The sequence below is a fragment of the Calonectris borealis genome, chromosome 26 (assembly GCF_964195595.1).
Source record: "Calonectris borealis chromosome 26, bCalBor7.hap1.2, whole genome shotgun sequence".
Lineage (NCBI taxonomy): Eukaryota > Metazoa > Chordata > Aves > Procellariiformes > Procellariidae > Calonectris > Calonectris borealis.
The window spans coordinates 2237131-2250848 of record NC_134337.1 but is presented as its reverse complement, the minus strand read 5'-3'; the positions used below and the strand labels follow the sequence as shown (position 1 = coordinate 2250848).

The following is a 13718-nucleotide window of genomic DNA, read 5'->3' as shown; positions in this document are numbered from 1 at the left end:
AGGATTTGGGGTGCAGGACCCAGCTTGGGGCTCACCCAGCCTCGTGGTGGGAAGCCCCTGGATGAGTTTGTGCCCTGGGAGGAGGTGACTTGGTGCAGCAATGCCCCATGGACCTGCTGCCGCAGCGGGGTGCTGCGTGGCTCCGGGGCTCGGAAGTGATGAAGTGGGGACCCATCAGTGGAGGTTCAGTGCTGCAGAGGCCAAGGGGTGTCAGCTGGGTGGCTGCAGCTTTTGGGGTGCTGAGGACCCCCAGATGCTCTCCTAGCTCCAGGGGGAGGGGGGCAAAGAAGGGGCGAGGGGGGATGCAGACATTGGCTTGCTGGGAAAAGCTGAGAGGAGGGGTGGACCGGGAGAGCACCGGGCTGAAGGGCAGAGACCTCAGACAGGCGTTGTGAAGGCAGCTGGGTGCGTAACCCCAAATTTCCACTCCTCTCCCCCAGGAGCAGCCCTTTCCCCTGAAAAGCCCTGGCCGAAGCGGTGTTTGCCGTCCGTGTCCGTCTCCTCCACCCAGGGTGGAGATGTGGGGATGGAGCAGGGGAAGGAAGCCCCCCCCGCCGTGTCCCCATCCCTTGTGTTTTCCTGCGGGGATGAAAGAGGGTGAAACCCCACCTCACGCCTGCTCGACCTTCCCAAAATATCGCAGGGGGCCAGGAGATGGGATGCAGCACCTCTGCGTACCCCCTGGGTTTAAAGGGGAGGCCGGGACCCAGCACAGCCACCGAAGAGGCACTGGGAAAGAAAAATCCAGATACGGCCCCAGGTGCACCCCAGGGTCCCCTCCTTGGGACAAGGGACCTGCCCAAACCCCAGGGGCACTGAGGCTGCCAGTTTCAACATTATTTTTCCTAAATAATATTTTTCCTAAATAATTTTTTCCTAAATAATATTTTTTCCTAAATAATATTTTCCTCTCAATATGGCAAAGACCAATACCAACACCGGGGTTCGGCTCCCCCCCAGCCATTTCACTCCCCAAAAGCAATTAAATCCATAGGGCCAAAGGGACCAGATGTGACACGGGCACTGGGCAAGAGGGACAGAGGACACAGCTCCTGAGGGAGAAATGTAAGGGGGGGAAAAAAACCCTCAAAGCACATTTCTGTCCCTCCCAGTGGGGTGAAAACTGAGCTGCTCCCCAAGAGAGACTCAAGGACAAGAGCTGAGGCCAAGAATTCCTTCCCCAGGACGATTTCACCTCCAGCCGAGCACAAAAATGCAACGGAAAGGGTTTCCGGGAAGTCCCCCCGCTTTCCCAGAACCTCCCCTCCCCGGATTGGGATGTTTTGGCCCGAAAGATGAGTGAGGGGACTGGGAGGGGGGCAGGAACCGGAGGAAGCCAAACCCTGGGAGCTATTTTCAGCCCTCGGGCAGGAAAAGCACCTGCTGGGGTCATTACGCTGCGGGAAAAAACAAACCTCGAGATTTTCTCCCTGGGGGGTGGGAAATGAATAGCCGGGCTCATCCCTGATGGGGAATCGGTGCCGGATACGAGGGGGTCACCCCAAGGGTTTCCAGGTCCCGATCCCTCCCTCAGCCCCCAGGCAAAGGGCTGGGTCCGCACCCTGGCTCCTGCATAGGGAAGTGGTGGGGTTTTCTTCCCCAAAAAGGGGTTCAAAGGGGTCTGAGATGCTTTTGGCCTCTGACTTGGGGTGTGCAGCCCCAAATCCGGACTCGGCGTGCGGATAACCGGGCTGCTGGTGCCCTCTCCCGTCGGCTGCACCGCACGGCCGCAGCGGCTGGAGGCAGCTGATGGTTTCTGCATCCCTCCTGGCAAGGAGCGAGAGGCCTCGGGCCCCCCTGCCCCGTGGGACCCTCGGGTGACCGGGCCAAGGAGGGGGGGGTTATCCTCGGTCACAACCTCAGGGCTCTGAAAATTTGCATTTCAAGGCATTTTTCCTCGCAGGCAGCCAGGCGTTGCGTTTGCTCAGTGGTTGAGGCGGGCTGGAAGGAGCTCGACCCATTGCGATGGGGTGTGGGGAGCACCCCAAAAACATCTACCCCATTTCTGTTCCCTACCCCAAAACCTGCCAGCCTTCCTCACCCCTCCCAGCCCTTCCTCATCCTCCCAGCTCTCATCTCCCTGCCACTGCAGTCCAGCTCCATCAGCTCATTGGGTGCAGGACAACCCCACGGTGGGTGGCCCGGGGAGCCCCATGGGGTGCCGCGCTGCCTGCCCGGCCCCGGGACTCGCCGCTGCGGGCGCAGGATTATCCTTCAGCCGCTTGACCCGTCCCAGCACGAGCTGGAGTGGCCGACAGCTGAGCACGCGAGCGGGAGTCGGGGTGTTGCTGAGGCACGGCCCCCCCGCACGGCGCTGAACACCCCAGCAAGGGGGAAAACCAGACTGGGGGTGGGCACCGAGCCTGGGCTCTCATGGGGTGGGCTGAGCCGCAGCCTCTCCCCGCGACGGGAATTTGCAGGGTGAGGCCCCTCCGGAAGGGCTGGGTGCCCCTCCTTGGGGACTGGCTCGTTCGGCATCACTGCTGGCATGCCACGGGGAGGGTCTGCCGTCCATTCTCCCCTTGGGAATCCCACCCCGAAGCCACGAAATCCCCACGACCCTCCCTCCCTGGCAATCTGAGTTACCGCAAGACGTCCTACATGGCTGGGTCACCCTTCCTTGTGCCAACATCTGTTGTCCCATGGGGTGGGGGCAGAAAAATGCAGGAGTCACCAATTTATGTCCTGAAAACCCCACATCAGCATCACCAATTCCTTTTTCCTCCGGACCCTGATCCTGCATCATCGGCCCCGGGTTGGGCCATGGGGGCTAGATGAGCCCCAGCGGGAACGTGCCCACCATGGGGACAAGATGATGGTCACCCACCCAGAAGACCTGGCTTGCAGCCTCCCGGCCCCCTCCATGGTCCCCGCATGGCTCCAGGCGTCTGGTCTCAGGGCTGTCCCCTGCCGAGGGACACCGCTGTCCCGAGGTCCCATCCCTGGGCCTTGCGCCATCCCCCTGGCCCAGACAGCTGTCCCTCTCGGGGGGTCGAATAGCCACCATATGTCGCGGCTGAATCCCTCGCATTCATGGGTCTTCCTCCAAACACCCACCTGTCCTCCAGCTCGCCCCAGCCAGAATCTCCCACCCCGGGGAAAACAGCCCCTTGTTGACAACCCAAGTTCCCCCCCCCGGTCCCTCTGTGACACATGTGGGGACAGCCCGGCCAGTGCCACCGTGCAGGGGAGGGAGGAGCAGCCTCGTGTGCTGAGGATGCCCCTGCCATGGGGGCACTCCGGGTGGGAGTGGGGTTTGCTAGCGGGGGTCCTGCCAGGTGAATCCCTCCTCTGGTTGTAATTTGGGGCTGGGGGCAGGGAAGGGGAAGGGCCGTGTCCAGACCATGGGGTCATGGAGCAAGGGAGGCCATGGCAGGGCAGAAATGCAGGAGGTTTAGTGCAGGGGCGCAGCATCACCCGATAAGTGCAGGCAAGCAGAGGGGTCAGGGTGCCCAGTACGGTCCTTGGACTGGGAGCCAGCAGACTGGTGGGTCAGGGTGCCCAGTATGGTCCCTGGACTGGGAGCCAGCAGACTAGTGGGTCAGAGTGTCAGAGCACCCAGTATGGTCCCTGGACTGGGAGCCAGCAGACTGGTGGGTCAGGGTGCCCAGTATGGTCCCTGGACTGGGAGCCAGCAGACTGGTGGGTCAGAGCACCCAGTATGGTCCCTGGACTGGGAGCCAGCAGACTGGTGGGTCAGGGTGCCCAGTATGGTCCCTGGACTGGGAGCCAGCAGACTGGTGGGTCAGAGCACCCAGTATGGTCCCTGGACTGGGAGCCAGCAGACTGGTGGGTCAGAGCACCCAGTATGGTCCCTGGACTGGGAGCCAGCAGACTGGTGTGTTGGGGCACCTGGTTTGGTCCCCAGACTGGGAATCTGGCAACTGGTGGGTCAGGGCACACAGGATGGTTCCTGAACTGGGATCCAACAGACTGTGGGTCAGGGCACCCACTAATATCCCCGGACTGGGATCCAGTGGATTGTTATGTTGGGGCACCCAGTATTGTCCCCAGACTGGGATCCACTGGACTGGGGGCCGTTCAACCACCAGCACCTCTCTGTTGTTACCCCACCCCCATCCCAGGTCAAACCCAGTTAATAGCCAAAAAACAGCCATTGTCCAGCTGGACTGACTACCTCCATCATTATCCCTGATTTCCTGATGGGGAAACTGAGGCATGCAGGCTGGCGCCTGGGGTTGCGGGGATGAGAGGTGAGGTGGGGGCCAAGGATGCTGAGCCCCGTGGGGACACGGTGCTGGACGGGCATGAGAAGCCCCATCCCACCACCGTCCCAACCCACCAGCGAACCCAAACTGGGCGAGCTGGCACATACGGGTGAAGAAGGTGCTGTTGGCTGGTCCTGCCACCACTGCTCCCGTCCCAGCCGGGGACAGACAGCAGGACACCGTCCCCCATCGCTGCCCAGGGGCTGGACCTAGAACCAGTCCCAAATCCCCAGCAGGCTGAGATGTGGCTGTGCAAGGTACCGGCTGGTGGGGACGGGGTTGAAGGGGCAGGTTCTGCCGTGGCCCCATCGTGGCCGAGCAGCTGTCGTCGTCCCAAATCTCCGGCGAGCAGGCACGTCGGAAATCCCGGGTGTCGGAGGAGAGGTCTGCTCCGCATTCCTCGGCCGGGAGCGGGGAGAGGGCCAAGCATCTTCCCGCCGCCTGCAGCTGCTCCCAAATATGTTACGACTTGTCACCGCGGCAGGAAGGGCTGTCGGCAAGCCTGGAAAGCGAGAGGAGACGCGGGGCAGCGGGGTGCCTGGGGCGGATGGGAAGGTGGGTCCCATTGGCAACGGCATTTTGGTGGGACCCCTTTCCTGTTCTGAAATCCCAGCGGGATGATCTCTTTGCTGGGTCCTGGCCACCCCCGGCCTCTCTTTCCCCACCAGTGGGATGGTGCCCACACCCCAGGGATGTAGATGCTGCCTCCAGCACCCAGCTTGCTTTGCCAGCCCCTAAAACCTGCCGCTCTTTCTGCCCTTTCCGATGGAAGGAGCCAGCTGGCACCATCCCCACCATCGCTGCTGCAGGGCGGGGACTGTGCAGCTCCGTGCACCGAGCAGGGATGTGCAACCAGTGGGTGCAGCTCCGCGCACAGGGCAGGGACGTGCAAGCAGCTCCGAGCACCGAGCAGGGATGTGCAACCAGTGGGTGCAGCTCCGCGCACAGGGCAGGGACGTGCAAGCAGCTCCGTGCACCGAGCAGGGATGTGCAACCAGTGGGTGCAGCTCCGCGCACAGGGCAGGGACGTGCAAGCAGCTCCGAGCACCGAGCAGGGATGTGCAACCAGTGGGTGCAGCTCCGCGCACAGGGCAGGGACGTGCAAGCAGCTCCGAGCACCGAGCAGGGATGTGCAACCAGTGGGTGCAGCTCCGCGCACAGGGCAGGGACGCGCAAGCGGCTCCGAGCACCAAGCAGGGACGTGCGCTGGTTAAGGCTCTGCGCACTGGGAGGATCATACACCAGGCGTGTGCAGCTCCGTGCACCAGGCAGGGTCGTGCACTGGGCTGCAGCGTGCTTATGTGCTTCCCCAAAACTCAGCAAATCACGACCCTCGGCCATGCTGGGAAAGCAAAACAGCCGGGGCAGCCCCCGGGCCTCTCCCCGCAACCCCGTGCCGTGGACCTGGCCACCGGCTCGGGAAGCTGCCCCGGAGGAGCAAGGGCAAATCCTCCTCGCTGAGATTTTCTCAATGGATGGGTATTTTTAGCTCAGGCCTCGTGGCTGCCCGTCCCCGCCGGCTGTGACGGGGTGAGCCGTCCCCGCGAGGCCTCCGCCAGCCGGGGGAAGGTCACCCCGTGACGGATCGCAGCACGTTCTGCCCAGAGCTCACACAGCGTCGCCTTTGTGTGCCTCCCAGCCGCCACCATCCATCACGGGCTAACCTGACAGCCGGCAGCAGAGCCCTAATCCCCCGCCGGCTCCGAATTACCCGGGGTGCAGCCTGCAGCCGCCGTGGGCACCCATGGGACCCGGGAAAAGCCGCCCTGTTTGTCTGTCCCCCAGCAATCGTCTCTGTGGGAGCTCAGGGTGGCGCGGGCTACGACGGGAGCCCTCCAGTAGTCCAGACGCGGGGTCCCTTGGTGATGGGCACTGGCCCGGCAGTTATCGTTATCCCTGATTTGAAATCCGCTGGGATGAGCCTGCTGGACCCGCAGACCCCGCTGTGTCCCCTCACTGGGTCCGGGATTAGGATCATCCTTGGCATAGAGGGTCTGATGGAGGAACAGAGCCACGGCCGGGTGGGCACAGCGTTATCCCCGCTCCCCGTACCGGTGGCAGCCTGGATAAGACCCCCCAAAAGGAGCAGGCGCTGCCACCCCAGCGCAGGGTCTCTCTTCCCCAGTCCCCATCCTGTGCTGGCACTGGGTGCCCTTTCCTCCCCGTCTCCACAGACCGCCTTCTGCCTCCGCTGCCCGCTCAGCGGCGGGGACATGGTGGCCTCGGTGGCCCATCGGGGCTGGCTCGACCCACGTCCCTCCCTGCTCCTCTCCTGTCCGGGGAAAGGCCACGGCGGCGGCCGGCGCCTGCTCCGCCGATGCTGCCCCTCTTTTATGAAGTGCTAAATGCTTGACCGCGCTCTTGTGCGGCTCCGCCACGTGCCCCGCGGAGCCGGTTATGTCACCGCTGGGTTCCTCATCCTCCAAACACACTCTTGCAATGAAAAAAAAGGCTTTTATATGGTAGAGCCGGGGCAGTCCCACAAGCACCCCTCAGCCAGGGACCTGCCTGCAGCTCGAGGGGCTCACCGGGGCCATGTCCACCAGCAAGTGCTGCTGGTAAAGGTCCCCACAAGCAAAACTGCTTGGTGTGATGATGTGAAGTTGATGTAAAGCCCGTGGGCTTGGGTCATCCCCTTGTAACAGCTTTGCGCCTGCCACTGCCTCCTCTGCACACTCCCAGGGACGAATCCTGCCTCTCCCTGACTGTTTTAATGCTTTCAGCTAACTCAGGGGCCAATGCAGTGCTCTGATTTCTTTCATTTTTGAGTATTTTGGGGGTTTAATTGACCCTGGGGAGCACAGGGGCTGTGCCGAGGGTGAACCTCGAGGCTGCAGGTCCTGCTTTCCTTACTGCAGATTTTTTATAAATGTTAAAGCCGTGGGGAGAGCAAATCCCCAGGACTGAGACCCCGGGAGAGCTGAAATCAGGGCGCGGGTGCATTATAAATCTCCTAGCCCCAAAGAAATCGCTGCAAAGAAAGAAGAGCATTGTGGCGGGTTCCAAAAACGCTAGATATCAACCCAAAGTGAGCAAGGGTGCCGGCAGTGGGCGCGGGGAATGCGCCGCGGCACGGCCTCTCGGGGAGGGGGGATTTGGGGAAGGAAAATCCCAGCAGGGCTGGCCCTGCTCTTTGCTGACATTCTTTCCACTGACCGATCCCTCGGCTGGAATCTGGCCCGGAGCGGGAATAGGAGGAGATGGGAGATGGTTTCTGACGTTCCTGATGGAAAAAAAAAATCGCTTCGGAAAAGACAAAGCTGGAGAGATGCAGTTGAGTGTTTGGAGTCTGTAGGGAAGGGCTGGGGATGGATTAAGATCCCACCCACGCTGCTGCTCATGCAGGGCCCGTGACTGAGCCTCAGTTTCCCCACTGGGAAGGTGGGAGCGATACGTCTTTGCTGGGAGAGGGTGCAGCAGGGTGGCGTTGGGGCTTTGGTTATCCACACATACAGAGCCGGTACCCGAGACCAGCTCGGATGAGCCGGAGCTGGGGTGGGAGGGCAGCGGGGACACGCGGGAGAAGGTGTTTGGTGCATGGGAGAAGGCACGAATGTGGATTTTGTGCCAAAAAATGCCACTCTGGGATATGGGACTTGGCCAGGGACCTTCAGGAAGCCCGTGGTGGAAAGGCTGAGGCTGGCACTGCCTGCTCCGTTCCTGCGGGACAGGCAGGGGGGACGGGCAGCAGGGCGCAGGGGCCGGCACCGGGACGGATGCTGCCCGGCAAGGGGTGCCCAGGGAGGAAAGGGCTGGACCCCGGGGTGCTCCCTGCGTCGGGATGTCCCTCCCGGGGCTGGATTCCTCTGCTTCCCCGTGGCTTCAGCAGAAGTGGGATCAGGCCTTTACGCTGAGACGCGCACGGTCAGGATGAGGCCATGGGAAATACGGGGGGCGAGCGGGAGTGGTGCGGGGCAGAGCAGGGTGGGGAGGCGGGAAAGGCCGAGCGGCGGAGGATGCTGTGCCGGTGTCGGCTCTGACCGCAGGGCCGGCGCGGGTCCAGGGTGCCGTGGGATCGAGGCGGGCAGCCACGAAGGGACGAGGGTGCTGGCCACGAGGCCACCGGGGGCTCCCCCCAACCAGTCGGTAACTGAAGGGACCAGATGATGCAGGAATGCGGGAGGGAGCTGGCAGCCACCCGCCGTCCCCGGTGGCACCCCTGGGCTCAAACAAAGCCCTTGTTCGCGGGGCGGCCGAGCTGCCCTCCCCGCCGTGCCAGCTCCCCCAGACCCCCCCGGCACGGCTGCGGTCCGGGCAGCGTAATCCCTGCGGGGAGAGCACATGAAATCAGATGGACAAGTTTTGATGTGAGGCAGCAGCTTAGGGCAGGCTCAGGTTTCCTTTAGGTTTTCTATATTTATCTCCGTGATTTAATGCCAGCGCCGGGGTTTAAATGGCACCAAACAGTTGGCGTGGGGAGAGGGAGAAGCCGTCCCCGAGCCGCGCACACGTCCCCGAGCCGCCCGCGCACCCATGGAGCTCTTCGAGACCAACCCTTATTTTTTCCCAGACCAGAGGTTTTACGATGGGGAAAATTTCCTGGGCTCCCGTTTGCAGGGCTACGAGCCGGCGGCATTCCCCGAGCGGCCCGAGGTGGCCCTGTGTCCCGAGGGCAGGGTGGCTTTGGAGGAGAAGGACTCAGCCCTGCCTGAGCATTGCCCCGGGCAATGCCTGCCCTGGGCCTGCAAGGTTTGCAAGCGGAAGACGGTCTCCATCGACCGGCGGCGGGCAGCCACCCTGCGGGAGAAACGCAGGTTGAAGAAGGTGAACGAAGCCTTCGAGGCGTTGAAACGCAGCACCCTGCTCAACCCCAACCAGCGGCTGCCCAAGGTAGAGATCCTGCGCAGCGCCATCCAGTACATCGAGCGCCTGCAGAGCTTGCTCAGCACCCTCAACCAGCAGGAGCGGGAGCAGAGGGACCTGCGCTTCCGCCCCGCCGCTCCCCAGCCCGGGGTAAGTGCCTCTGTGCATCCCCCGCGGTCCCCAGACCGCGTGATGCCCTATGGGGGTGATGCTCTATGGGGGTGATGCCCTATGGAGGTGATGCCCTATGGAGGTGATGCTCTATGGGGGTGATGCCCTATGGGGGTGATGCCCTATGGAGGTGATGCTCTATGGGGGTGATGCTCTATGGGGGCGATGCCCTATGGGGGTGATGCCCTATGGAGGTGATGCTCTATGGGGGCGATGCTCTATGGGGGTGATGCCCTATGGAGGTGATGCTCTATAGGGTGATGCTCTATGGGGGTGATGCCCTATGGAGGCGATGCTCTATAGGGTGATGCTCTATGGGGGTGATGCCCTATGGGGGTGATGCCCTATGGGGGTGATGTTCTATGAGGGTGATGCTCTATAGGGTGATGCTCTATGGGGGTGATGTCCTATGGGGGTGATGTCCTATGGGGGTGATGCTCTATGGGGGTGATCGCAGGTGGAGGCATCGTGGGCAGCTCTGGGGCAGCTGGGGGGAGCAGGAACCCCAGGCCTGGGGGCAAGGCAGATGCGGCTATCGTGGGCTGGTAAATACATAAGGCATAAAGGCTCGAGGCAGTGATTATCCAGCCCCAGCTGTGTGCTCAGATCCCTGGGCAAAGGGGCCGATAGCCGTCCTTCCCTACGTATGGATGTTGTGGGGGCTACGTGGTCCAGTGCTGGACACTACATTGAGCACGGCACGTGTACCTGGGCTTGGGACGGATAACAAAGGCAAAAATCAGATAAAATAATATAAAATTAAGCTAAATAAACCAAACCAAAATAAAATAAGACAAAATAAGATAAGATAAAATAGAATAAAGTAAAATAAAATAAAATAAAATAGAATAAAGTAAAATAAAATAAAATAAAATAAAGTAAAATAAAATAAAATAAAATAAAATAAAGTAAAATAAAATAAAATTAAATTAAATTAAATTAAATTAAATCCCCTGCTCATAGACACAGGCACACACTCCCCATTTCTCCCTGTAAAGTCTCGGGGTGGCACAACCCTCAAAGCCTCCAACCAAACACCATCGGGGGGGCCACCACCCGCTGCCTCCCGCAGGTATCAATGCTCCTGGGCGCAAAACCCGCAGCCTCCCTCCCCTCTCCCCCGCCGCCATGCGATTGCCGGTGCCACAACACGCTGGGACACGGGGACTTTTTCCGAAGGTCGGCGTGGCACAGCACAGCCGGGCAGGGGACAGGGCAGGGGGCGAGGGGGTCGGCGCGGGGCCACCTCTGGTTTCTCGGGCCGAAGGTGCCGACTCGAGAGCCAGGCGCGGATGCTCGCAGCGGTTGTGCCTTGCCGCAGCCCCGAGCAGAGATGGTGCAAGCCAGGCCCCATCGCACCACAAGATTTTGGTGGTTTCAACAAGTTTTTGGTTATTATCTGCCCTCTGATTTCTGGGGGGGATGTCTGGGCATGCACTTCTCTGCTGCTCTGAGGCTTTGTATATGGAAACATATAGATAGCTATAGATATAGATATAGGTATAGATGATACAGGTAGAGATGATCTAGATATAGATGATATAGATAGACGTAGATGCATGTATAGGTATAGGCATTGATGATATAGATATAGATAGATGTAGATGTAGATGGTATAGATAGGGATACGGATATATAACTATAGCTATAGCGATATAGATGATATAGATATAGATAGATATAGATATAGATATAGATAGAGATAGAGATAGAGATCGAGATCGAGATAGAGATAGATGATATAGATAGATATAGATATAGATATAGATATAGATATAGATATAGATATAGATATAGATATAGATAGATATACATGATATAGTAGATATAGATATAGATATAGATATAGATATAGATGATATAGATAGAAGGACTTTATAAGAGGCACAGAAAAGAGGGATTCACAGACATTCATCTCCTTCCAGGCTAAGGGATTTAAGGACCGAAAGAGCAGGTACCCGGGTAGCCCAACATTTAGAGCTGAATAAAGAGCTGAAAAAGTTTTTAGGCTCCATCCTATATATTTTGGGACTTCCCGGTGTAAACCCAATGTATCCACTTGGGTTTGATTCAGTTGGATTTGTCGGCTGCCCCTGCAAATGTGCCCAAAACACGTCCCACCCTGAGTGGTTCCTGTGTCACTGCTGCTCCGAGCTGTCCCTTCTCCCAGGCATGGCCAGGGGTTCACATATTGAGTGCGAAATCCAATAGTTTTTTTGGAAAAAAAAATCATATCTGTAAGAATTTCCTACTTTAGTGGGAAATAAATCCAAGTGTTAGTTAATTAGCCTGTGCTGCCACGAGCTCGTAGACCCAAAGTGCCATTTCTAGGCTGCTACAAATAGTTGGGTCCTTGGGGTAGCTCCTATAAATCATATTTTGGGTTTAACCCAGCCGGCATCCACTTCCAGATAAAGACACACACACACACAAAAAGTTAATTCAGAGCTTTGCTGAGCAACGCTCTCATTTTTCAGGCTGTCAGCTCTTTTCTCTGAAATAGCCATTCAGCCCCAAATCCACAAATCAAACTGCCAAAAGATCTTCCCCAGAAATCCCCTTGGGATTGGCCTGAGGGTGTCCAGCCCGCGTGTCATTTTTTGTGAGCCTGATTAGGTGATTTTCAGCAAAAAGCTGTTTTGCCCAAGGACGTTCGTCCGTCTCTAGTCCTTTCTCACAGTCACTGGGTAAAAAGACACTTTTTTTACCTGCAGTGAGGCGATGGCCCCATTTCTCCTGTGTCTAGAACCCAAAAACGAGTTTTTTCAGCCTTTATGGTTAACGAAGCAGCTGGCCCCGATGGGTCCTGGGGACCCCGAATCCTGTCGGCTCCTCCAGCCCCTTTGCAGGTGGGGAGGGATGTGCCCATCTCCGCAGGGACATTGTGCTGTGGGGATTGGGCACCCCGGGGTGTTTTTGGGGGTGTCTGGTGGGGTTTGGCCAGGCTGGAGGAGGTGAGACCCATGGTCGGCATCTCGGCTCCTTGCAGGCGGCCAGCGAGTGCGGGTCCTGCAGCCCCGAGTGGAGCAGCCAGCTGGAGTTCGGCACCAACCCTGCGGGTAAGGATCTCCCCACCTCGCCCCGGCGTCCTGCAGCCTCGCCGGGCTCTGGGGTGGGGGTGGCAGCAGTGGGGGACACCGCGGCCCTGGGGCAGAGCATCGCTGAGCCAACCCCCCCGAGCAGGAGGTGCTCGGAGCGGAGGACAAAAGGCGCCTTGTCCTTCTCCCCCCACCCCGCTGTTGCAGAGAGATGAGCTCCCCCCAGGCTCATAAATCCTCCAGCACCTCCTTCGCTCGATGCTCAGTGACTTCAGGCTTCTCCCACCGCCTGATTTCACCAAGATGCCTGCTCTTAGGAGCTGAGAAACCCGACTGCAGCAGCCCGGGGCCCCGGCGGCTTGGTCCCCCCAAGGGTTCATCCGTGGCTGTCCCTCGGCTTGGCTTTGCCTGCTGCGGTGCTGAGCATCGCCGAGCATCGCCGAGCATCGCTGCCCCGGGCTCCCTTTCCCTCCCCACACCCCCTCTGCAGCTGCTGATTTTTTTTCCATTATTGCAGTTATCCCCCCGCCCCCCACCAAATCCACCTGTTTTTTTTTCCCCAGAAGGCAGAAACTTAAATCTCATTTTCCAATGGGGAATAAAAACTAAAAAGTGTCCAAAATTTCCACTCCCCGTTGCCCTCTCCAGGGGAAGGTTTCATCCCGCCCCAGGGTGGGAGCTGGGAGCAGGTTCCCCAGGTCACTCTGGCCATGCGGGGGATCACGGGGTCCCCCCCTGCGTGGAGCCAGGAGGGGGGACATGGTCCCCATCCTCAGCAGAGTCACCATCCGCTTGCTCTCTGCAGATCACCTCCTGGCCGACGACGCAGCGGAGGACCGCAACCTCCACTCGCTCTCCTCCATCGTGGAGAGCATCGCCGTGGAGGACGTGGCTGTGACGTTCCCGGAGGAGCGGGTTCAAAACTGAGCTGGTGCAAACCCCGGCGGCTCTTCGAGCTGGTAATGGGGTGGGAATAAGATGCCGGAGGGGTCCAGCCGCTGGAAATCATATTTACCCCTCCGGCATCGTGGACTGCACCACTGAAACCACTCGCCTCCTTTCCCACTCCTCGTGAAATGCTCCCGCTCGGCCAGCTGAAAAAAAAAGGGATTTCAGCAGCACCGCGGCCCCACGCTGGCGGTGGCCCCAGGTCCTGCGAGGGCGGCTGCCCGGCGTCGGGCTCTGCTTTGCTCCCCAAGTGGGGGTGATCGGTTTTTGGGGGCCAATGTGTGTGCTGGGTTCGCTTGCTGATTTTTTTCCAAGATGCTCTTCGACCAACGTCTCTCTCCGGCTGGCGTCCTGCAGGTGCGGAGCCCCGCGGAGGCTGCCCACGCCGTCTTTTCTACTGAACGCTGTGTGGAGTTGCTATCTGATTTTTTTTTTTTTAATTATTATTTTTGCTAACTTATTTGGATTTTTTTTTTTAAATAAAGGCATTTTTGTTTGAATGGCTCAGGGCTTCCTTTACCGCTGTCCT

General features: G+C 59.2%; 1 protein-coding gene across 1 annotated transcript; it reads left to right on the top strand.

The window, feature by feature from the left end:
• Positions 1–8702: 8702 nt before the first annotated feature.
• On the top strand, positions 8703–13647 carry MYOG (myogenin). The gene is made up of 3 exons (XM_075173950.1): positions 8703–9194; positions 12193–12262; positions 13047–13647. Exons 1-3 carry the CDS (start codon positions 8703–8705, stop codon positions 13166–13168), a joined length of 684 nt encoding a protein of 227 aa, XP_075030051.1. The 3' UTR covers positions 13169–13647.
• The last annotated feature ends 71 nt before the right edge of the window (positions 13648–13718 follow it).